Source organism: Hibiscus syriacus, unplaced genomic scaffold (genome assembly GCF_006381635.1).
Source record: "Hibiscus syriacus cultivar Baekdansim isolate YM2019G1 unplaced genomic scaffold, ASM638163v2 tig00111398_pilon, whole genome shotgun sequence".
Classification (NCBI taxonomy): domain Eukaryota; kingdom Viridiplantae; phylum Streptophyta; class Magnoliopsida; order Malvales; family Malvaceae; genus Hibiscus; species Hibiscus syriacus.
The window spans coordinates 1,351,554-1,377,616 of NW_024063081.1; the positions used below are offsets into that span (position 1 = coordinate 1,351,554).

The 26,063-nt window shown below is 35.7% G+C and overlaps 1 protein-coding gene and 2 non-coding genes across 4 annotated transcripts; 2 read left to right on the forward strand and 1 right to left on the reverse strand.

The window, feature by feature from the left end:
* TRNAG-UCC lies at positions 1 to 72 on the forward strand. Its single transcript has one exon. It is a non-coding gene; the product is annotated as a tRNA-Gly (tRNA).
* A 1,492-nt stretch (positions 73 to 1,564) lies between these two features.
* On the forward strand, positions 1,565 to 1,636 carry TRNAG-UCC. The gene has a single exon. It is a non-coding gene; the product is annotated as a tRNA-Gly (tRNA).
* A 2,518-nt stretch (positions 1,637 to 4,154) lies between these two features.
* Positions 4,155 to 25,974, reverse strand: LOC120161309 (piezo-type mechanosensitive ion channel homolog). 2 transcript variants are annotated; one of them, XM_039171585.1, is made up of 21 exons: positions 25,673 to 25,974; positions 24,836 to 24,916; positions 24,595 to 24,754; positions 24,348 to 24,505; positions 22,717 to 22,873; positions 22,408 to 22,594; positions 21,678 to 21,793; positions 21,010 to 21,094; positions 20,680 to 20,895; positions 20,400 to 20,577; positions 19,891 to 20,019; positions 19,530 to 19,703; positions 19,143 to 19,376; positions 16,783 to 18,330; positions 13,937 to 16,419; positions 13,431 to 13,826; positions 13,113 to 13,271; positions 5,546 to 6,055; positions 5,139 to 5,295; positions 4,898 to 5,042; positions 4,155 to 4,733 (listed from the first exon to the last, which is right to left on the reverse strand). In XM_039171585.1, the coding sequence occupies exons 1-21, from the start codon at positions 25,722 to 25,724 to the stop codon at positions 4,598 to 4,600; spliced, it is 7,461 nt and encodes a 2,486-aa protein (XP_039027516.1). In that variant the 5' UTR covers positions 25,725 to 25,974; the 3' UTR covers positions 4,155 to 4,597. The 2 variants fall into 2 exon arrangements, with proteins under 2 accessions (XP_039027516.1, XP_039027517.1); XM_039171586.1 differs by lacking the exons at positions 24,595 to 24,754; positions 24,836 to 24,916; positions 25,673 to 25,974 and having other exon boundaries at positions 4,156 to 4,733; positions 24,344 to 24,360.
* Between the last annotated feature and the right edge of the window lie 89 nt (positions 25,975 to 26,063).

Below are 26,063 nucleotides of genomic sequence, written 5' to 3' on the forward strand. Positions count from 1 at the left end.
GCGTTTGTAGTCCAACGGTTAGGATAATTGCCTTCCAAGCAATAGACCCGGGTTCGACTCCCGGCAAACGCATTTTTTATTTTGCTTCTTTGATAAACTATTATATGTTTATCCGATGGTTTAAGGGTGGTACTTGGGGCTGCAATTGGTTGTGAATAAAGCAATCACATGGTCTTTTAACTTTTTCATAATCTGCACAGAGGAGACTCGAGGGCATGATCATCAACCAACCAAAGGCTATGGTTTCAGAAGCGCTTGATCTTCTTCTCACAGCCAAGGATGTAATTATAACATGCATTCCCTTGGTGCCTTGTTCTTCAAGTATAATCCTCCTGTTGGAAATGCTGCCTGAGGAAGCAGGTAGAGATCCACCTGCAGAACATATTATCAATGTATGATTATCAGAAAACTGAATCTTACTACCAGAAATAGATCACACACCATCGATTACAAATATCAGAGAGGGAGACAGAAAGCTCATAAAACCGCAAATCTCACATCCCAGTTTTTACATACCCAAACCAAAAGAAACAGGGTTGCCATGAACCAGAAATGCAAAAGATTTTTCTAGACAATATAAGACTGGATTAACCATAGATGTTCCTTTAACACTATATAAGCCAATTTCCCATGTACCGATTGCCAAAAGATGCAACTACACATGACTGAGAATTCATTTGAATATGAATACACGAAGTGCAGAACCAGTCAAAGGACATATATCAATTAGCAATGTTTTTCAAATTATGGCATGATGAACGAGTACATAATATTGTCCCAACTCTGAACCTTGAAGTGTTGGCCAGAATTCAGGAAAACATCCAAATATGGCAAAAAAGCAGGCTGATATCATTTGCTTTCTTAGCTTTGGACCATGGCTGAGCTTGAAGTTCTTCAATCCATTTCTTCATTACTAGCTTTGCTCCATCGGTAGCAAGCAGAAAAATCATATAACTACAAATATAAGGGCAACCCTTTTTCCCTGGAGGTGGGAAATCATGAGAGTGGTTCAGTGGCTGGCTTCACCTGATTAACCAAAGAGAAGCAAAATGAAGCAACTTAGTTGAATGTTTGATTAGTCTGAGGCAGGCAATAAAAACTGGGATGATAGCGTGATAACAAAGGAGGGAAGAGAAGAAAGAAAGCAAAGAAAAGAAAAGAAGAGGCATCCAGTAAGAGAAAAGGGCCATGGCGTATGCATGTTCGAATCAGATAGTCTTATTTTTACCAGCATAGGCCGATGTCAACTGTACTATATTGGATGGTTTATGAGTATATACATCGGATCTTCGTAATTTTATAAAATATCCACATCTATTGCATCATATATGAACATTGGTATTTGAGTATATGATCATCCTAAAATATCCCAAAGTAGAAAAAAAGTTGATTATCGCATTTATACATGTAGTACACAACTTAAATAAATTGATTACTGACTTCAACCAAAACCATAGCTCCAGAACGTTTATTAATGATACAAAAGAATACCAACTGTTTTCAGAAATTGTTATTGCTGGTTTTAGATTCTTTATTTACAAACGAACAAATAAACAAACAAACAGCGTTTGTAGTCCAACGGTTAGGATAATTGCCTTCCAAGCAATAGACCCGGGTTCGACTCCCGGCAAACGCACTCTTACATTTTTACTTTTCTGATATGAACTATTGCAATTAGATCCTCAACAAAGCTCTATCAAAGAATAGCTCTTAGGTGAGCGGCACATAGGTCTTATACACCACATAACAAATTCATTTGCATAATGTTACAGTGACAAAATTTGATTGATTCATCGGGTCTTGGACTTAATCCCTAATTGAACCCTATTTAAATGAAAAAAACTGTGCTCAAGAAATGAGCATTCCCAGCTGCTAATTGATCGATGCTTATCCGAGAGCTTAGAAACATATGGTTTTGAGAAGAAGATGATCCAAGTGGATGCTTCACCTCTTAGGGTGGTCCTTGGGGCTGCAATTGGTTGTGCAGAAAACAATCACATGGTCTTTCGGCTTTTTCATAATCTGCTCATAGGGGACTCGAGGGCATGATCATCAACCAACCAAAGGCCATGGTCTCGGAAGCGCTTGATCTTCTTCTCACAGCCAATGATGTAATTATTATGAATTATGACGTGCATTCCCTTGGTTTGCTGCACCCTTGTCTTGTTCTCGAGACTTGAAGTATAGTCCACCTGCAGAACATATTATCAATGTATCATTATCAGAAATGCAAGTAGGAGACATGCAAAAGATATTTCTAAAGAATATCAGATTGGATTAACCATAGATGTTCCTTTAACACTATATAAGCCAATTTCCCATGTACCGATTGCCAAAAGATGCAACTACACATGACTGAGAATTCATTTGAATATGAATACACAAAGTGCAGCACCAGTCAAAGGACATATATCAATTAGCAATGTTTTTCAAATTATGGCATGATGAACGAGTACATAATATCGTCAAAACTCCAAACCTTGAAGTGTTGTCCAGAATGCAGGACCATGGCTGATCATTTGCTTTCTTTGCTTTGGACCATGGCTGAGCTTGAAGTTCTTCAATCCATTTCTTCATTGCCAACTTTGCTCCATCGGCGGCACGCAGAAAATTCATACAACTACAAATTTAAGGGGGACCCTTTTTCCCTAGAGGTGTCAAATCATGGGAATGGTTCACTGCCTTCATCTGATCGACCAAAAAGAAGAAGCAGGAAGCAACTTTATGAGAAAGAAGCAGTGTCAGCAAAACATTTCCAATGCATAGCAGCCTAGAGTCCAGGGTAAAGGGGTGACTAGGGTTAATTACAAGATATTGTCCCTTTCCATTCTTTTTACTACTATTTCTCAATTCCCAGAAAAGGAAAAACAAAACAAAATAAATAAGGATAGTCTTCCATCGCATACAATCCAATTTAACTAGCATTAACAATCATGGTGACAGTAGAATTGCTTAAGATAAGCCAATGTTTATTAATTTCTCATAATCAAAGTAGAGTGGCTTAATCTTAATGAATATTTTGGCTACTCTTTGCATTGCAAATACATCACAGCACTGTTTTGGTCTACACTTCCAAGTTCCGAGTACGAAACTAAGCAATTTTACATTTCTTAGATTCCAAGTTTATTATAGATCATGTTGTTCAATTAGTTGTTCGGTTGTGTCCCGAAAAAGATCACTCTCATTGAATGAGTCATTCTAAAAAAAATTTACATTTTTTTTATTCCATAATTCTAGTACTACGAGATGGACAATATAATTCATAACATCTAGACCTTTCGACATATCTAAGGAAATGTTCACTAATGGTCCTCATGTTTAGTTTTTTTCTTATGAGCTATAAACTCTCACTTAATATGGGTATCTACATACCAGTAAATGTCACAAACTCGGTTTTTAAACAACTCAAAAGATGTTTTCACGAGAACTTAATATGGGTATCCGCATACCAATATATGTCACAAACTCGATTTTTAAACAACTCGAGATATTTTTAGGAGAACCTTGGTTGGAACCCAATTTAATATATACACAATCTTTTTGAGAGCTTCAACCCACAAGGACTTACGCAACTTAGAGCTACTAAACATGCTTTGTACTATATTCATTAAAGTTTGGTATTTTTCCTTTTACAACACCATTTTGATCATGTGAGATCACATGATTATTGACTAACTATATCGTTATCTTAAAGAAACTGCACAACTAAACCAGATGCCAATAAAATTGGTGTGATCCATGAGACAGCATGTTTCTCGTCATGGTGGTAGCACCATGCCAACCATATATGTTTGTTGCTTACTTTGGGATTGTTTGATTGTTAGATATATGTCATGGGGTCTGTACTGGACATTTCTAGGTCAACTAACTTTGACCTCTATATTGTTTGGTTCACAAAACAATCATTTAGCCGTTGTCTCAAGTTTTAATGATGATGTTGCAAGGAGCACAAAATTGTCTGAACTTTATAAAAAGGCTACTTCATTGTTGTGTGGGTATAAGTAAATCCAAACCTTAGGCAGAATTGTTCAACTATACAGAACTAAACAAATCTCTCAAATATCAATCCTTATGTTCATGTGTTTAATTTGTGCTATTCAACAATTTTATGTATGAGAAAAAAAATAGCATCCTTGTATACAGTAGAAGAGGTTACAGAACTCTCTTTTAAAGAGCATATAAAATCCGGTACATACAATTTCCTTTTTCTTTTTTTCCTTCAAAAAACTAATATTGTACAACATACAGATTATGTACACAATCCCTCCCAAGAAACCATTTCCCCCTTTTTCATGTAAAGCCAGGGCGTGCTTTCTTTTACACCAAGAGTGAAACAGAGAAGTTCACACATAGCAAGAACCTGCATTGCAGTTCCATAACATGGATACTTGTTCATCTTTACCAGTGCAGCATTTAGCATTTCTTTGGCATGGTAAGCAACGATGCTACAGAGAATGAGACCGCAACCACCATAGAGCTTCTTGGCCACCGAAGAAGTACGACCAATTTGAATAATTTCAGTATGTCTGTTTTAGTCAAAGCTTGTATCAAAAACCTGTGGAAACTGTTGCAACCTAGACTGCATCGCTGATGACAACTAATCAGGTTTGGTGTACTCGAGCAGCATGTGCGGTGATCTATAAATCTTCACTAGGGTCCAGTAAAGGACCTCTTCGACTCCAAGCTCCCCCTCAGCTCTTGCAGCATATATATCTTCGCATATGGCTATCAACCTTCATTAAAACCAGATAAACAAATGTCGGTGAAATAAGAAACGAATTAGAAAGTGCTCCGTTCTTTCATTGTCGACCCTTCAATGGGTATGGAATTTTATCATCGTTTTGCTTGGAAGGATTCTACTTGATTTTGGAAAAACAAAAAGAAAAGAAATGATTACCTGTCACAGGAAGGCAAGTTTTCATATGGTATTCTCATTCTTAGATCAGAGCATTGAAGCCTGATAAACCGGCCAACAGCGAGCACAAAAGTTATGTAGAGACCCCAAATGCTGAACTTGCTTAGCGTGTCTCCAATAATACCCTCTGTTGTAGTATTGCAATATTAATCAGTATAATAATGAAAATCATAAAAAGTTTATCAATAAACATAAAACATAGAAACAGATTTTGAGAGCTAACGTGGTGGTGTTTCTTCAGATACTACGATGGCCATAGGTCCTTTGAAACCTCCACAGCTAACAATCTCAGATGAATTGATAATATGGAAGGACCACCAATCAAAAGTGGCTCGATTGATTACAAGTTCTGCACTCACTGAACTAGAAACTGAGTTTACCTGCAGAAATAGGTTTTATATGCCAATAATATGTTATTAACTTTTATGTGCCTTTTTATCACTACCTTTAGTTTAGTCTCTTTCCTGACAGACTGAAAGATCAATGGCTTAAAATGAAGTAATGATAACACTTTCACTGATATGATTAGAAAAGAAATGCCAACAGTGAGAAACAGTACTAAATTATGATTCATATAGGGAAGGGAAGGAGAGGAAGAGAAATAAAACCCAAATAGAAAGTGGTGTGTACCTCTGACTCGAAAGTTCTGACTTCACCAGAACCAGTAACACGGAAATATTTCGGATAAAGATTATGTATCCTAAAGCTGTTTGTAGAACCATTGAGAACCATTTGGATGTCAGATGGTTCTGGAAGATCCTTAAGATCAAGAGGATTACTAAATTTCACAGTTTCTTTGCCTTTCGGCCGTTCCCTTGACAGCAACCAAGTATAAGTGATATCCATGTCCATATTCCAGTCAAGGGACTGAATAAATCTTCTTTGAACCACATCAGGGACAAGCCACAAAGTACTTGCATCAGCTTGGCAGCATATCAATTGTATGTCGTTCTTGTTGTAGGTGTCCAAAAAATTTAGGGGATCAAGATTAGCATCGGAATTGAGCTTATCCCATGGAATCTTTTCACAAAGGGTTGTCTGATACAAGGTCAACCTTCCACTAACAGTACTGATGTCTATTTGAAAACTTGCATCTTTGATGGGGTTTGCAATATTTGTCGGGTTGCCACTGCTATACATCTGGCAGAAAAAAACAAAATAAGTTTATAGACGGATCAAGATATAGAGTGCTCATTCCACGTAATTACAAGGAACAATTTACCTAGATGTTCATAGTTGCACGACTTATAGTAAAATTATTAATGATGTTAACAGCCCCCATAAGTACAAGACCAATGTTATTGCTTTCAGTAAGACAATTGTAACATGTTATATTGTTAACACTTCACAAGCTTCAAAGGAAAGAAACAGATACGTTCAAGCAATGTAACCTAATTGGCACAGGGGAATCATGATTGAACATCCTAACTCCTAAGAACTGTAAAAGCAAGGAACAGCCGGTCTTACCTGTAATGATCTAGTTTAAAAAGGGAACACAAATTATTGATGGCAGGTCAAATCATAATACCAAAATTTCTTTGCAATATATGTTCATATGCATTTTCACATTAGCACATCTATAAATGATAAAATGCTATTTCCTGACAACATTTGTGCGCTCAAGAGATTAGTGGTAAATACATACAAGATTATAGAATTGTTTTAAAATGTTTCATGCAGAAGATTGCCAACTCAAGTGTTTGTCTTACATATTCAGGGGTCTGGGCACCTAGAATATGCATACACATGATTCCTATCCATGCAGAAAATTACGAAGGAAACAGATCTTGGCATACGAGGAATGAGAAAGAATAAGAAAATGCCAATAAGGGAAAGGAATGGGACATGGAAACCAATCATTCTTTCCTCTCTCTTATTCCCAAGAGGGACAATCCGGAGGGGCTTGAAGACTTTAGGCCTATTAGTCTAGTTGGGGGTTTCTACAAAATTCTCTCAAAAGTTTTGGCTAGAAGGTTAAGCTTATGCATTAATGAAGTTATTAGTCCTTCACAGTTCGCTTTTATACCGGGGAGGCACATTTTAGATTGCTCGTTTATAGCAAATGAAGGCATTGATTGTTGGAGGAAAAAAGGATTGAAATGAGTTGTTTTTAAGGTGGATTTCAAAAGAGCTTTTGATTGGAGGATCTTGCTGAAAATAATGAGTAAAATGGGGTTTGGAGCTAGATGGAGTTCTTGGATGTACAAGTGTGTTTCAACAGCTTCCATTTCAGTTTTGGTAAATGGCACACCTACGGAGAAAATTCGCATTACTAGAGGGCTAAGGCAGGGCTGCTCGTTATCCCCTTTGTTGTTCAATTTGGGAGGGGAATTGCTACATTTAATGTTGGTAAAAGCAGTGAATAAGGGGTTGTTTTTGGGTTTTGAATTAGGCTCTAATGAACGTTCTTTCATGTTATCTCATTTGCAATTTGCGGATGATTTAATAATTTTTAGTAAGGCTTCTATTCATGATTTGGTGAATATTAGAAGAATACTTTTAATTTATGAACTGATGGTGGGTTTGAAGTTGAATCTGTCTAAGAGCAGAATTTTTTGGAATTAATGTGGGGGAGGAGGAACTATTTTCATGGGCAAAGGAAATAGGGTGCATAAGGGGAGTTTTTCCTTCGGAGTACTTAGGTCTTCCATTGGGGGCCAAGAGGAATTCTTTTTCCCTGTGAGAACCGGTTATACAAAAATTTTATAATAATTTGGCTGGTTGGAAGGCCAAGTCTCTATCTCTGGCTGGAAGGGTTGTCTTGGTCAAATCGGTGTTGTGCTCTATTCCAATCCACTATCTTTCTATTTTTCGGATCTCTATTAGTGTTCTCAACAAACTAAACTCTATTATGGCATCGTTTCTATGGGGGGATCATCAGATAAAAAAAACATTCATTGGATCAAGTGGGATTTGGTGTGTAAGCCAAAGAAGTTGGGGGTTTAGGGATTCCGAATCTGCTGCTTTTAAACAGGGCTCTTATGGGGAAATGGGTGTGGAAATTTGCTGGAGAGAAAAATTCTTGGTGGAAATCAGTTGTGTGTTGTATTTACAATATGGATCCTAATTCTTTGATGATCCGGAATACTTGGACAGCTCGTAGTTCTTGGATTTGGAGAGGAATTGTTAAGAACTTCTTTTCAAGTGATGCATTTGGAGACTGTTTTAGGAGAAATTTGTGTGTTAGGGCTGGAAATGGAGAAACTGTTCAGTTTTGGCATGATGTTTGGTTGGGTTCGGCTCCTCTAAAAGATAGGTTTCCAAGGTTATTTGCTCTTTCGAATAACAAAGAGGGTAAGGTAGCAGAATTCAGATTGCACAATGATTCGGGTTGGTTTTGGGATATTCAAATGAGAAGGAATTTGGTGGATTGGGAGGTTGAGCAGTGGCTGCTAATTATCTCTCTGTTGAATAGCTCTTCTTTGTCTCTAGTAGAGGAAGATTGTTGGATTTGGTTGGGAAATGGAGAGGGCTGTTTTACAGCAAAATCATGCATGAAAACCTATTTTGATAGAGAGGGTACTGATCAATTAGAAAGTAATTGGGAACGGTATGTTTGGAAGGGAGTAGCTCCACCACGTGTGGAATCCTTTGTTTGGCAACTTGCTCATCATAGAGTTGCGGTGAAAGTGGAATTGCTGAAGAGAGGAGTTTCTGGGGTTGAAGACTCTGTCTGCCCTTTGTGCAGGAAGTACAATGGGTCGGTCTCTCATTTGTTTCTTCACTGTGAAGTGGTATGGGTTTTGTGGGCTAAGTTTTTAAAGTTTTGGAATGTTTTCTTTGTGGTTCCTGGTTCGTTGATGGACTTCCTAATTGCTTGGGATGACTTAGTGCCGTGATCCAATATATGGAAGTTTATTTCAAGAGCAGTGTTGTGGTCTGTTTGGAAATGTAGGAATGAGGTGATTTTCCAGAATGGGAATGTAACTTCCGCAATACCGGGTTAGTGACTAAATTGAAAAGTTTCAGAATTTGATGACTAAAGTAGAAGAATGAAATAATTCAATGATTATTTGAATATATAATGAAGGTTATTTAGTAATTATTAAAGGAAATTAAGGGTATTATGGTCTTTTCCTTTAAAAGATATTCTTCCCCTTTTATAAGAGTGAAAAACGTGGGAAGAGAGCTATCTGGAAGCTTTCTTCTTCTTGCTTTCTCTTCTTCACGTGGGGCTTAGCTACAATAGGTAAGTTTAATTTCAGTTGGTTAATTCTTGAGTTTTAAGCTTAGTTTTGATTCTTTGGGTATTAAATAAGCTTAAGGAAAGCTTATATGGGATTTAAACAATAAGATAAAGGAATTAAGAAGGAATTTGCAATATGAGTTTTAAGATGAAATTTTGATATGGTATGGCTGTTGAAGTTTTATGGATGAATTTGACTTGTCATCAATCTAATTAAGAAGTATGAAGTGTTAGAATTGGAATTAGAACACATTGAAAATTTGGTATGATTCTTGAATCTCATATGGAAGATAGGATTTTGAGGTTTAAGATGAAATAAATGAATATAGATTGGTTTAAGTATGTGTACTAGAGTTAAGAATGAAAAGGGGATGATATATGAAGTGTTTGAGAGGAAATGAAGTAATTTTCGAGTTAAAAATATGATTTCTGGGCAAGGGGAATCGGTACCCATTTAAGGGGAACCGATACCCCTTCAAACGAACAACATTTCCAGAATGTCATGAGGGAATCGATACCCCCATAGTAGGGAACCGATTCCCCCTAAAGGAAAATTGTAAATATTGGTTTAATAAGTTCTTTTAAGTTGCTAGTATCCAACTACAAGGTGTAGGTATCTAATGATTGCCTCAAAATGTACATTTATGTAGATTCTGCACATAAAGCAATTCCGGAACATTTGGCAAGTAAGATCGATCAAGGGAAAGATAAGAGATTGGAATTGACTAGTGAGGCCAAGGTGAGTGCATACTAGTGACATGTAGTGTTTAATGGAAATAAGACTTGCGATGAGTCTATTTCCTAGAGTAATATGCATGAAGTCATAGACATGATTATGTGTTGGTTATAACTATATGTGATTATATGTATTACATTGATTGTATGTATGCATGACTAAAGATAATAATATGCTTTGTATATGATATATGATTTATGTAAGGTTTTATTAGGTAATAATGGAAGAACATGGAATAAGTTATATGATAGAGTTATAAGAAATGAAATGAACATGAGAGAATAAGATAATCAAGTATAAGTCATATGATAAGGTATAAGTGATTATACGAGAAATGTTAGGAGACTCTAAGAGAATAGTATGAATTCGAGGGCATAAATAAGGATACACAAGTTATATAGAGAAGATTGATAAATTAAAGGAAACTATGGTTTATGTATTAAAGTGAAGAGCTACAAAGTTTTATTAAAAAGTATTGTGGAAGTCATGAGAAATTGAACTAAATAAATAGATGGTTTATGTGAATAAAAAGGGAAAATGATATAAAATAAGTTATGAAATTATAGGAATATAGAAGATAAGTCGAGAGATGTAGGGAAATATAAATAGATGTTTTATTAAGAGTCATAGGAGAACAAATATATGTAATATGATAATGAAATATAAGACTATGTGGATACATGGTTATGAGATAAAATATGTAATAATAGGAAAATATGATGAAAGTGAGTTTATAAGAAGTGATATGAACTAGGTAAACATGGGTAACAGTATATGCATAATGGAAACATGAGTTGGACAAGTACATAGTGGTATGATTTATTATGAGAATTAGTATAATGGAGCTATATGAAAAGATTATAATGAATATATGAAATTGAATTAAGTAAAGAGATTAAATTAGTACCTAAATAAAAATACTATTAAATGATATATGTTTAGAAATACGACATAATTTATAATCTAAGGGAACACAAAGAAATGGAGCATAAGGTAGATAATATGATATCCGTTATTATATATCTATATGATGATATATATATCATCAGGTAATATGAAAGGACTCTGAAAATTGATATAAGCTATGAGAAAGTGTTCTAGGTGTTTCTATGTGTTATATGAAGCATATATGATCATATGTGAACAAGATATGATATGTATGTTTATATGAATATCTGAGAAATGATCTAAGTTATATGATATGATATATGTGATTATGTGCACTTTGGGATATATGTTATGTGATATGGATCTATGGAACTACGTGAGAAAGTATATAAGCTATGTGACATGTAAATGTGACTCATATGAAAATGTTCTATGAGTAATTGAACTATGTGTTATGTGAAATGATAAGTATAAAAGAAAATGCCCATGTTATGTGTCTTGAGAGCTAGGGGTATAGTTGGCATGCCAAGAGTTGAGGGTCTACGCGGTCCTTCGGGACATATATGTATTCTTTGGAATATGTGTGAAGTCTGGTGAGACACATACTTGATCCCTAGTATATGTATATGATTCTTAAGGAATGATATGTAGTCCTTATGGACACTATTATATGGCACTACGGTGCAATTCTACGCGGCACTCCGGTGCAATTCTACGTGGCACTTCGGTACAATTATATGAGCTGTGGTGACAGCATAGTGCACAACCTCTATAGACTCACATATCTATAGTTCTCACATGTGTACATGGGCTTTGAAAAGAGAACATAATTTGATATAATGATATGTGTATTTCTCGTGACAAGGTAGAAGTGCATATATGTCTTGGTGATATGAGAACAATGTATGTGATATATGTATATGATTTGTGATATGATATATGTGTGATAGGGGTTATGGTATCTGTTACATAATATACATGAATATATGTAAATGAGTTGTATAATTTGATAGCATAAAACAGTCATGCATGATTAGTGGGTATGAATTTCATCAGATGTGTTTTCTTTATGCCTCACTAAGTCATCGACTTAGCATGTGAGTGTTTCACACGCAGGTTACAGAAAGTGATTATGGAAGCTGTGAGGAGTAACACAGGTCAGCATCTCCCTTACAAGATTTCAGATCAGAAAATAGATGAGTTAATTGATTTTTGTTATTTTGAATATAGTTGGCATGTACTAATTGATTGAGTTAAATATGCTCTGAACGATTTTGGTTATTGTGGTCAAATTACGTAACTAAATTGCTTTTACTCTAAGGAAAGTTTTAAATTTTCTTTGAATTTTGTCAAGAGTCAAAGTTTGAAAAGTCAATGTGACACTTCGGACTCGTATCCGGGTCGGGTACGGGTTGGGGGTGTTACAGGGAAGGTTGATTCAGCGCTGTTGTTCTTCATTTCACGTTTCAGAACTGTTTCTTGGTTTGAAACATCAGTTAAGGATGTTCATTTTCATTTTGATTCCTTGATGGAGGATTTAAAATTAGCTGATCAACATGTCAATCTGAATAAGAGGTATCTTCCTTCTTCTAGGTGGAGTCCTCCTCCGATAGGGTTCTTAAAAGTTCATGTTGATGGTGCAATGGTCAAAGGTTGGGATAAGGGTGGAATAGGTGGCTTGACTAGAGATGGCAGAGGGATGGTGCTTGGGTCTTTTTCAGAGAAGGTAGGGGGAGGTCCTCCCTTACTCGCTGAGCTTTTGGCAATTAAGAGAGGGTTGATTCTTATTGAGGAAGTTGAAGCTGATCTCTTTTCAAATCAGAGGATCATTTTGGAATCGGATTCTTCTAATGCTCTGAAATGGATTAATAATCCGAACCTTAGTACTACTTTGTTTCATTCCTTGGTAAGGGATATAGCTTCTACTGTGGAGAGGAAGGGTATCATCACAAGGCTCATCTCGAGAGCAGCAAATTGGGAAGCGGATGAATTAGCTACAGCTGGTATAGGCTGAACTTACGTTTTGTGTAATGGTTAAGGTGTTATGCCTTGGTAGTTCCTTTTTAGGAGTTTCAGGGTGTGTTTTGTTTTCAGATTTATGGTTTTCTGTTTTGTAAGAAGTTGTTAGCTGTTGAGTAGTGGAGGTGTATTATTGTTCTAATTAATAAAAGTTAGAGGCACTCTTTTCCTCCTTCCAATGTCCTTCATGTTATGTTTGTAACATGTAGGATAAGAAGGGGGCTTTTAATGAGGCCTTATTTTATCAAAAAAATAATAATAAAATGGAATCCCTTCTAAGAAAAGTTTTCAAATGGTTTCTAGGTAATAAGTACTACACATTGAAAAATATATATTGCAAATCGTGTTTCTGGTTATGAAGCCCTTACCAGCATCGGAGCCCAGATAACACAAATTAAGATAAAGAACAGACATATCCCATTGCAGCACTTGGTCATTTTTGTTTGCTTTTCTCCCTGTTTGTGCTGAGCTCTGTTCAACACATTATCACACTTGACAAGGTACAGGCTTGCATTTATGTCTTCCAGCTAAGAAGAAAACAAGTCAGTTCTAAAAATCAATGAGAAATAATTCAATCAAAGAATCCTTGCTTACAGCTTACTAAAACTCAAAACAGCTATTCTATATAAGTACTAAGTACAACAAAAGTCAAGAAAAACTAATAACAAAAGAAACTACGGGCTTACTTTGAGCCAGTCATACATGGTCAAAGATGTTGTTGTGCATGACCAGTCAAGTACACATCGTAATTCATAAAGGAATGGTAGACCTCGATAAAGCCTATAGCTCAAGTAATTAATTCGTGAAACCTCACTAGTCAAAAACTGTCGAAACAAGGTGCTTTTATGAGGGATTCCATGTCGGATTTGTACAGCCTGAAGGGCTAGAGAAATCGCTTTAGCAAGAAATATTGCACGCAGTGCTAGCAGTCCAGCATGCTGGTCAGAAGGTTTCATCTGCCAAGCATACTCTGTAGTTGAATACGTGAAGAGAACGAAGTTGAAAAGGTAGAAAATAACTTTTGCAGTTGCAAATGAACAGAGATAAAGTATGCGATCAACAACAATCAACAAAAAGATGATCTGCATAAAATAATTTGACCCAGTTAGGATTAGATGATAACATATCTCATAGCCCAAGTAAGAAAGCAAGAAAATGACAAAAATACTCGAGCAAAGTTAAGAAAACTTACGATTAAGATAGTTACAAACTCAATAGGAAATTGATCTTCTAGCTGATAAACATCAAGCAACTCACTGTTGTGCTTTATGACAGATTGGTAAAACATTGCAACTAGGAAGAACACAGTCAGGTCAGCAACAAATATGTAAGCATACAGATCAAATTCCCTTTTTCCACCACCAATTACAGAGAGTATTTGGTATGGGAATCCCATTGCTTCTACCAACCGAGCACGCTGTGCCTTGAGAATTTCTTTTGCCACATCAGCCGCTGGAGTTAGTGACTTGTACCAATCTGCTGAGGTACATCCTGTCAAGGGAGATGCATACACTACCTCAAAAACAACCAAAGCAACATTTGGGTTTTCTTGACTTCTTTCAATGCTTTGAACCTGAACCCTACTAGCAAATGGGCAATTATGTGGTATTGTTTCAGTACATCTCTCATCATGAACTAGCCTGAGCAGATGGTTCATTCCAGACTCAACCCTTTCTGGCTGAATCCCATCCTCTGGCCACAAATGAACATCCACTGAAACTTGAATAAAGTAAGGAGGAGTTTCTGCTCCCTGTATCAATGATTTCCAGTACCACCAGAAGCTTCTAATTACCAGTTTTGCCATATTTATTACAAACTGAAACAACCGTGATACCCTTTCGCTCCAGCTATAGTTCACATGAATCTCTTTTCCATAAGGAGAACTCCTAAGGAAGTGAAAGTCAGTAGAGAGCTTCCATTCACCATCTTTCGCACTTATAGAGCTTTGTAAGAGGGTAAATAAGTACACAAGAAATAGAGGCAACAAACTCACAACAAATGATGATTTGATTTCATGAGCAGGAAATCCTATTTCACGGATCAGGTCTGAAACAATACTCAATCCACAATGCTGGATTACAATTTGATACAGATACTGAAGCAACATATAAACTTCTGTGTAAATCAGCATAACAACCCAGAAGATATAAGTAGGGCCTGTATTCACACATAGAGCATACAAGAAAAGAGCTGCAAGATACACCATAGATAGCAAACTGAAGTTCCATAGAAAGACGAGGACAAACAAACAGTAGCACACAACATCAATATTTGACCACATTTGGGACCATATATGCCGTAAGATCCGCCCCAGCTGCAAACTCGTAGCATCATAACTTTTATCAGATTGCAGGGAAGATGAGCGGTTCAAATGGGTATTCTGCATATTTTGACCCTCCATCTCATCATATGCCTCATCCTCAGCAGACAAATGCTCGTTCATATCGGATTCTTCTGGTGCAATGTTCAAGAAGCTTACAAGGTTATTAACAGCCTGATTTCCGATAGATTGTACCTGGGAAACACCATCACCGAGGAGGTGAACTGCAGAAATCAAAGGATTTTCCTTTTCTTGTTTTTTCCTAATTTTCTCTGGATCTGAAAAAGCACTATCAGCATCACATTCAATTTCGGTGATCTCACACAATGCATATTCCATTGAATTCTTTGGAGATTCCACTACTTCAGGACTTTCACCCTTCATATGTGCAGCATAGGCATGTGCTTCAGGGGGGAACACTGAATCCTGTATAATAACTTGTTCTGGCTTCCAAACAGTGCCTTCGTCTTTGTCCATAGGCCCAGCATCCCTATTTGAGGTAAGAGAAGTTCGCCTCCGTAGCCCTTCACCGCCAGGAGAAACATTACTGAGAGTTGCAACTGAATTCATGCTATGAAGATTTATTTGTAAGTTAAGCATCTCAGATTTCATCTTCTCCACTTGCAAGTTTCGCTGATGTTTCTTCTCCTCAGCTTCACGAATCTGTTGTAACTGTGCAGTTTTCCATGCAGCTTTTTTCTCTTGCTCACGTACAATGGCACCAATTTGCTCTGCTTCGAGATATCGTGACACATAATCAGACTCGTGGGAGGAAAACATATAGGACTGAAGTGATACCAATATAAATATGACAATCTCAACAAGTGCAGATCTGGACGTAATTCGAAACCCATAGTCATACTTGTAAAATCCAATGACTTCATAAATGTAGCTCACAGTATCGCACTTCCCAGAACTAAACTCCCCTACAAAAGGTGATTGATAAGCAAGAGAAAGAACAATGACCATAAAGTTGTAGATACGCAAGAACTTGAATATTTTATTCTTCTTCTTGAGAATTTCAAGCCTCATCCGGAAAAAAACAAGAGCAAAGGCAAGATAACCAAGGTGCAGAATATCAAACTCCAGAGTTCCAGTAATCAAAATCAACACAAGGACAAGGTCCAATAGATGGCAATAACAATAAAGCCTAATATAGTCAAGAAAAGTCCACATGCTTTTGGTTTCAAAAGAGAGATCTCGCCAAACAAAAGAATTTTCACGTTGAGACAGGATTTGCCGATACGTTGATGACCCAGATAAATCAGACAAGAGATCTGCACGAAGCTTGAAACAAGCCAGCAGAAACACAAAAAAATAGCTGATAAGCATTCGGTGATCATCAATGATCAGTCCTGTAGGAAAAAGTGGAAATTAAGAGCAGATTAGTCTTATCATACTTTAAAGTGCACATAGAACAAAAATGAACAATGAATAGATAGATAAACATGAATATCTGACAGACATGCATAACATGAACTCTTCCGAGCATAAGCTGATTTAAGCTAAGCTAGAAAGCAGTCTAAAAGTTGATCAAACAACCATATCAAATGTAATTCTTTTAGTCAGAAAAAGGATAAAAACATGGCCTTGAAACATAGAGGATGATGCTAAAATAAGATTCATTAAGATAGTCAAATTTTTTTCTCCCCATCAAAAGCTAAGTTGCCATGCTTAACTGCCCTATTTAAATAATAAGCAGATTAAAAGAGAAATACCCAGCCAACAGCTCCTGCAGTACTGAAAATATGAAGCTGAGCTTTTCCAGCAGTCATGGCAACGTATTTCAGTCTGACTTGGTTGATTCAGAGGAAACATACCCTTCCAGATGGCAAAATACTCGAGGATGAGAACCAAAGCAAACAAGAAGACAAGAACTGGCCATAATTTACGTATAATCTGCCGATTCAAAACAATGCAAACAGCAAGCACTGCAATATATAGAATAGAGATGGCATTCAACAAAGCAAAACTTGCGAGAAGTAAAGCAATCATGTTAATCTCAAGGCCATAAAGGCTAAACATGTTCTCGATCCAAAATTTGAAATATATTTTTAAGAGAGCCTTTTGTGTTTCAAATCTCTCTTTCTTTAATGCAAGGATACGTTTCTTGTTCCACTTATGACTCTCCTTGGTGCTTCCCCAGAAATATCCAAATGAAAATTTTCTCACATTATTAACCTCAGAACTTCCTGCTCTGGAAGATACAGGATGAGGTGATTGAGAAAAAGAAGAGTTCAAAGATGACCATGAATTGCTTCCTACAACACTGTCTTGTCTTATAAGTCCTATCCCAACACTAGAAGATGGTTTATCTTCCCCATTAGACATGAAGCCATTGGTGAAAGTATCCTCTGCTGATAGAAATAAAGGACATGGCTCTTCCCATTTGTCTTTGTTTGAAATACCATTTGGCATATTATCCATCCATCGGAAGACATTGTACTGAAGGATGCATGCAGCAATTACCAGCACCTTTCCCCTCAAGCCCGATTCTATACCCCAAAATCCTGGCTCATACACACGAATACCTAAAAAGAGTGACAAATCAGAATGCTTTTGCGCTGGAAACATTCCAGCTTGTTTACCCCACATCTGAAAAAGATACTCTGTTGTCACCAGAAATCCTGTATAAACTAAGAATGATTTGGATGGGATCTGAGAAGCCTTAGGTAAAGTTGAACATATGACAAGGCCAAGTAGATACAAGAATCCAAAAGCACAAATAGGAGACAAAGATGTGTAGAATAATGAGACAAACAGGATCTTCTGGCTGTGCAAAATCAGAAACCGCTTGGCGAAGCCAAGTATCCCAGAACCTAAAGGATTGGGACAATAAGTTCTGTTGAACTTGCTCTGCCTCCTTTCATAGCTATAAAGTTGCATCACAATTAGAACAGCTAGAGATTGCCAAATATTATCCAACAACGAAGCTTCAGGGTCATAACCCAAATAAAAATAAAGATCTATAAACCCGGAGAGCCAAATCTCAAAGCTGGTAAAAATACTTAAGCTATAAACAAAAATGAACACCATGATTGCATATATTTTTAATGGAAACCATAGGCGCCTTTTCGTTCTCTCAACAAGTTGTCTTCCGATAATCCAAACAAGGAGAAGGAAGATGTATCCAAATGATATATAATTGGGTATCACCATGTAAACTGTAAGAAGAATGGTCATCAAAGCAATGTAAGTTCCACTTGATCGATATATTGATAAAAACTTCTGCCCAATTTCGCCAAGGAATGATGCTATCCTCCTCTCTGAATGACATCAAACAAATAATTACAAAAACGATGTCAATAAAGTTGCAATGGTAGAAGTGGTAATCGAAATATTGTAAGACACATTCGTAACAGCAAAAAAAATATTATAACAAATAAAATGGCCTAAAGCTATCTTGAATATTCCTATAAGTCCAATTTCATCAGAAAGCAGTCATCTCATAAGTGCCTAATGTTAAGGTAAAGGGTTCAGCAGTAAGAGATGTTTAAGTCTTATGTAATTAGGGTTAAGGCTTTTAAAGTTTGAGGTAAGGGATGGCAGTGTATTATTCTCCTGATTAATAAAAGTAGTAGGCACTCTTTTCCCTCTTCCTTTGTCCTTCATGTTACTATTGTAATATGGAGGGCAAGTCGAGGGTTTTTAACGAGGCCTAATATTCTATAAAAAAAAGGTAAAAACCAGCTAGAAAATAATCGAAAAGCATTTAAACTCATATTTAGATCTGTAAAACCCGCACATCATAATGGGATGGGACCGACTTGTTCTAGTTTTAGCTTGCTACAATGTTTGAATGAAATGTAAAGCATGAAATCAATTGAATAAATTGTTCTCTACTTAGATTACAACTACAGACATAAGATAGACAATTTTACTACTTAGTTTTTTACACCAATGCACATAAGATTTCAGCATTCACTTAGATAAGAGAGAAAAAAAAGAGGACTGCATATTAAAATAATTTTTGCATTTGTAATTGATAGCAGAAAATTGAACATTTTTCTAGGGTTTTTCTTTTTCAAGTTTTACAGTTAAATTTGGATAGAAATTTTGACACACGTAAAGATTATACCATATGAAGGATTATCATGGCAGTACGATGCGCTTGGGGATGCATAGACTGACAAGAGGACAGACTTGTTCAGACCAGCTCTCAAGATGCTAAACCCAACAGGAGGGCTAGGGGTGTGCGGCACAATTGCTGAGAATGAAAAGAGCATCTCAAACCCATGGTTATGAATTGCACAGAAGCAAGCAAGCAAAGCTATTTCCAGAAAGGTCAATGAAATGCTATGTTTAAGGAGACCTGCATAAATTCAGAGACGAATGTTTACTTTCTTTCGCTTTCTCGCGCAAGAGTTTCATCTTAAGTGAACAACCAAAAAGCATTAAGAAAGTTCATTAATAACCATAGCCATATCATACAAATCAACTTAAATGACCTAAAACAAATACATACCTAACTGTGACATGATTTCCAAAATTATGGAGCCTTTTTGCTTCAAAGCATTAGAGATCAAATCAATCTGAAGAAGATACAATAATGCAAAGTGAGCTTCACAAAGGAGAATCAGAGACTGGCGTATCTTCCTGCTGATGTTGTGGCTCAAAAGAGAGATCAAAAAGAAAACCACTGAAGCAGAGATAAAAATATGAAGCCAATTAGAGAAACTGCCATGTAAACTCACAGTAATAATACAAATTTGCACTTGCTTTTATGAACTGTGCAAGAACATTGGAAAGAAAGGACTTATGTTAAAGGTAAAATTATAATTATACTCAAGAAAGGACTAGAACAAACAAGGTTTAACAGAACATACAATACACAGCATGGATAAGTCCAGGTTTCATTGCAATGATAAATATCAGTGCAAGCATGATAGCTCGAGAACATTTGCGTAGTCCCCATGCAATTGTAGCCACAATGAACACCTTGGTCTCTCCATCCACTGCAAATAAAGGAAATAAGGAAGTGATTATATAGATTAAAGTATAAATATTACCCTTTTGTACCAATAACCATAAGTAATCTTAAAATGGATAAGATAAGAAGTTTAAAGCAATGCCATAGCAGTGGATATAACAAAATAAAGCATGACAAAATAATGAGTTTTACGTGCAGTCAGGAAGACAAATATTAAAAGCTGAAGCATAAAACTAACTCCTCAAACTCACTGTTGTAAAATAGAAATCTAACTCCATAAATGCACAACCCTAGAAATATATCCCTTCAATGGAATTCTAATAGTCTAGAGCCAACCTAGTGATGGTCCCCAAAACGCAGATGCCAAGAAAAAAGTATATAGGACTCAGAATATACAATTCATACCTTCTACAGCAGAGTTGTTGCTTGATGATAGTGTATTCTCGTCAGATAAATAGAGGAAAACAGAATTATTTACAAGATTACCCAATGCAACCAAAATTCCAAGAAAAAATTGTGCAAGCAAAAAAAATCCAGGTATGGGATAATGCCAAAACCCAACCATCTCCCAAATTTCCATATCCTGCACAAGCATTTATATTGATTAAAACATAAGAAAAAAGATATTTGAACCATTTTAATATATGAAAAAGACGAATTTACAAACTCCAGAAGAAAGGAGTACCTTCCCAAAATTCCTATTCAAGAATGCAAATGCCACGTTGAATATATAGGTGCTAACAGCCCACAAAAGAATGAAGACAAGGAGAAGCCCATTTAACCGATGCAAACGAAACAGGGAAGGGAAGGCATACACAATGTAGCCAACATATGCCAGTAACCCAAAAGCACATATACTAGCAAAATGAAAACTCCAAAAAGAAAGAGCAAACAAGGATACCTGTCAAAATTTCCATTGACAAGTTAGACAATTTACATATCAACCTTAATATTGATAAAATAGAAAAAGACCCATGAGAATATAGCAACAATTGGTAAAAGGTAGCAATCATACTGGAAAACCGTAAGTGAAAAAGTTGATGGTGAATGTCCGGAAAGCTGTCCGTCGTAGTAAAACATTGGTATGCCTTACACCAGAACTGGAGAATTGGAATAACTCATTAACAAACTGAAAACAACCTATTATTTAAACCATGAATTTTTCTTTTTTCTGAAAAAGAAAAGCAGAAGAACAAATGATACATGAAAATCTTGTGCAATGTATCAAGATCCAAAAAAAAAATGATGGTGAAAACATCGGTACATAAAATAAAGCCAGGAGAATAGGAAAATGAGATGTAATTGAGTGCTGGTAATTAAAATACACAATTATTGCTTCTCATTCTGCCAAATATTATTGTGGAAAGTAGCCAATTCATAATTTTGAATCAGAAAACTTGATCTTCTTGTATCTTCCCACTACATTTCTTTTCAGGACAACTCAATCGAACATAGAGAAACTTGCCCAAAATAGTAAAGCGTAGCTAAATACTTTTAGGGTAAGAAAATAGAACATTCCAGAACAGATGTAGCAGTTTAAATAGTTAATTGGATCAATAAGCAACTTCTATATTAACTAAATCTATGAACAAATCAAGTACCCTAGAGTTTGAAATTTATGGTGTGTGGAATATTTGTCTTTCATTTTAAGAATTCAAAGCATATAACAATGAAGTATGTTACCTTGATTCACGAATGAAGAATGAATGCTTTGAAGGAAGTAGTTTCTCTGTCAAGCTACTGTCTCGCACGGACATGATAAAATCCATTTCCTCCAAATCACATTTGACATATGATAGCTGCAGTAAAAGTCGGAATGACACCAAGACATAAGCAGTAGAGAAATATTTAAAAGGCCAAAACAGAAGATAAATAACAAATATTTTTTCAACAGATTGTTATATTGTGTGGTATGAGTAAACCCAAACTTCAGGTTAGCATATCTGTATAATTGCTAAACAAAACTTAACACTAATGGTAACATTAGAACATGTATTAAGCATATGGGGGAGCAGCTCAAATCTTGTTCTCCGTTATAATCTTAGTAATTATAATTTGACATGTCAAAATCAATTAAGAACATATATTATATAAACATGTGGTTTCCAACTAAGAAGTTCACAAATTTTCAACAGCAACCTTACTGAGGAAATTGAACAAAATTTCCATCCATAATGTCATCAATGTTGTCAAACTCCAAAGGCTGGTTTGCATTTGAATAGTTCAAACCATCTTCAATTTGTAATATGGTGAAAAGATTAAATTAGATGGACAAATGTCTGACACGAGAAAGACTAGTCAATTTCATAGTATAAGATTCTAGGTTGAGGAAAGGGTGTTTCGTACTTCATTGAAAGATTCAGCTAGAATCTTAGAACAGAATCAGACCTATGGTAAGAAAACAAGTACATACCATGATGTAAAAAAGTACAAGAGAAACAGCAGAGCAAATTTCAGTCCACTCAGATGTTGAACATATTTTGAATAGACCAACAAAATCAGCTATCCGCTGTAACATACTTGAGAACACAACAGGGAGTTGATACACATAAAGCAAGAAAATGTTGAAGCTTGCATAAAACTGGAGAGCCTTCCACAACCTTGACAAGTACGAGAACATAAGCTACTAAAAGCATTAACCAATGATAAAAACAAATTCATTGAAAAAGAAAAAGAAATAGAACAATAGTCAGTGGTCTACAAAGAGCCAAGAAGCTATCACCTGAATAGCCCAAGAAAATTGCTTGTCAAAGACCAATCCACTAGCCCAACACAACTACCAATGAAAAATGGCAGAGAAATCCACGAGGGATGGCTAATTCCCACAACCAGCTGAACAGCAGGTAGAAGCAAACAGGAAGCAACTTTAAGATGGGAACCTTTCATGAAGTAAACCATGGAAATAATTCTATATCAGTTTCGATATAAATATAAATGTCTCAGGTAATAAGTAAAATAAAATAAATCTCATTGTAATTTGAAGTTCAGTAACGGAAGCAATAAGAAGATTAAAAAAGAAATGCTTTAAGATAGTTTTAACTTTTCTTTCTTTTACTCTAGTGTCAGAGACCGGCAAAGCACTGACTAACTGACAACAGCATAGGCTTAATGGGCATTAGATTTCTATATAAAGTTACAAGGTTGACTGCAACGCAATTAAACAGCACAATCATTTCTGTTGACAAACCAGTGAAATAGCAACCTACCAGACAGACACATTATATATTATTAATTCATTCTGCGCATACATTTGATATTACCGATTTGTCAGGGACACAACTCAATTACAATAGAACTGTAATGCATAAAATACCGATAATTGGTGCAAGCAGAAAATGCAACATGCTATTTTATTCCACATGAAAACCCGCGACTAAAATGACAAGAACTTTTCATTGAATAAAAGGCAAAATAATGTTTTGGAAGTCCTATTAGTAAGCTTTCAAGTAGGCTACATGGGTAATTTACATCCTAGATAACAAAAACTTAATTTCAACTATCATTTAGATCACAAACCTTTAGTTTAATCAAATTACATCATTCAACTTTTATTATTAATTAGTCAAGTCACTTATGCTAACACCGTAAAATAATTCTAACGAAAAACTGAATTGACACTTTTACATAACATATTTTTACATATCATTATCAAATAATGTTTAATTGACAATTCAAATATTTTTGTTAGAATTTATAGAACATTTAGTTCTTTTTTCTTTTGAATTTATTTAAATGAAAGGTAACAGAACATGATTTAAATTATCAATTAAACATTCTTTGATTACGATATGCGAAATATGTTAAGTAAAAGTGTCGATTTCAGTTTTTTTGTTGGAATTTTTTAACGGTGGTAGTATAAGTGACTTACTTTATTCATAATAAAGTTGAACGGTGTAATTGGGTTAAATTGAAAGTTTGTGATCTAAATAAAGGTGAAAATTTAGTTCAGTAATCTAGAATGAAAATTACCCTAGATTACAGACATCAAATAATTTGACCTCCAATTCACAAGGTCCAAAAGTGCACGAGAAAAATGATCCAATAGTCAAAAAGTAAGCTATTGCACAAGAAAAATGTTCCAATAGTCAAAAAGTAAGCTATCATTGATACACAGAAAAAAAAGGAGAATAAAAAGACTTCGCTACTGCTTTAGAAGAGGGACAATTGGGAGGCGTGTTAAACATGATTTAGTCATGACAAAGTGAAAAAATCAGCTTTAGCTCATATCCTCAACATGCAATGAGCAAATCCTAAAGCATTCATATCAGATTGCTAAACTGATCCTGTTTTGGGGTGGGGAGATTACGTAGTGAAACACAACACAATTAGAATAATAAGGAAACACTTACAAACCTAAATGTTCAACAACCGTTAAGAAATCACCCCAACAAGAATACCGCCATGCAACGAGACCAAATCTGTTCCCGTGTATATCAAGCAAAGCAACAACTACCACTAGCAGTTGTGTGACCAAGAAATAGATCACAGTGGGAGATTTCCAAGACCGGATTCTGCAAAAGCAAACCCAAAGAGCCAAGAAGTCAGAATATGCGGAAACACGGAAGGGACAAAAGAATTAGCGAAAAAAATATATTCTTACATCATAAAACCAATTAGCTTCATCCACCAAGCATTTCCTATACTTTGTTTATAACCTCCAACGGCCCATATAACAAGATATGCAGCTTGTGAAAGAAAAACAAGGAGGGAAAAGACGATGACAGGCCACAGTAACAAATATTTCCTCCTGAAACGGAATCCTACAGGACCACATTCCATTATAAGTAACGACAACAACTTTAAATAAAGCATAATTTTACCAGAAAATCTTCATTGCTTACCTATTTTGGGTGCAGTGTATTGAATAAGAAGGAAAGCTATCAAATCAACAAGAGAGATCAAACTCCAATTGAGCAATGCAGCTTCAAGAAAGAAAAGAACACGAAAAAACAATTAATTACTTTGATAGCAGAGAACATATGAAGTTTTCACTTTTCAAGTGACTCTCAACTTAAAAAAAAACCTTCTACACTTGCCACCTTTTCAGGTTCCATAGTAAGGAAAATCAGATAATAAATTATATGCAGAATAAAAGCCAAGACTGCATGATGAGCTGTGTCATAAGCTAATTTTAAACTAGGTTATCCAGGAATTAGATTTTGTAATTTTCAAAAAACTTGAAATGAATACATTTGATACTGGTCTAGTTCAAGATAGACCTATCCGAAAACAGAGGTGAATACCCAAACAATAGATTAAATGAATTGACGGTTGCATATAAATGCAAAGAGTAGTGTTCTCATCATGAACTCGTGAGCAGGAAATAAAATCCTTAATCTAACACCAGCTAGAATAAAATAAAAGGTGATTTAGACTCTCCTCAACTGCCTAACACATCCCTCATGGCAATTGGACTAGTAATTTCTTCATGGGATAGAATCCAGGAGTAAAATTTTATGCAGGCATCTAAATCATACTGACAAACAAACGCACCCAAAAGCTTACCTCAAATAATACATGGATAAAGCGGATTCCAAAACAAAACCAGCATCATAAAAGGAATTGCTATTAAAAAAAAGACCATATGGGACGGAGAAGAAGAAGAAGAAATGCTCAGTCTTTCATATCAATTTGTAAGGAGTGAAATTAAAGTAATGAGAACAATAAACAAAGCATACCCGTCAGAAGCAGCAGAGGCAAGGCAAACCCAGCAAGAAAACTCCCACCCATGAGATTAGGACTTCAATTCCACCAACAACCGGATCGCGTCACATAAAACGCAGAATCGATTCATGGCTTTCAGTTTCCATTAAAATCAGTGAAAACCCCTTTCACGTCAAATTAAAAATTTCCTCCGACGTAATGAAAAGAAGAAAATTTTGACTTGAAACCCGAAGAAACTTCGGGTGACGTGTTTTTTCAGTAAAAGAACGGATCAGAGGGAATAAAACGGAATTAGCTATGGTTTTCTAAGGACAAACTCAAATCATCAAAGACTTATGACCTAAAGTGTGTAAATATTGAAGGAGAATAAATGATAAAAAAAAAGTAATATTATGAATATAAAAA

What these genes read in the sequence shown, in the direction of transcription:
- LOC120161309 (XM_039171585.1), bottom strand. Translation starts at nt 25,724, where the DNA reads ATGGGTGGGAGTTTTCTTGCTGGGTTTGCCTTGCCTCTGCTGCTTCTG. An exon ending in AACGGTTGTTGAACATTTAG is followed by an intron (nt 22,874 to 24,347) that starts GTTTGTAAGTGT and finishes ACTTCATGAAAG; the next exon opens with GTTCCCATCTTAAAGTTGCT. An exon ending in TTTTCACTTACGGTTTTCCA is followed by an intron (nt 20,896 to 21,009) that starts GTATGATTGCTA and finishes AAATTTTGACAG; the next exon opens with GTATCCTTGTTTGCTCTTTC.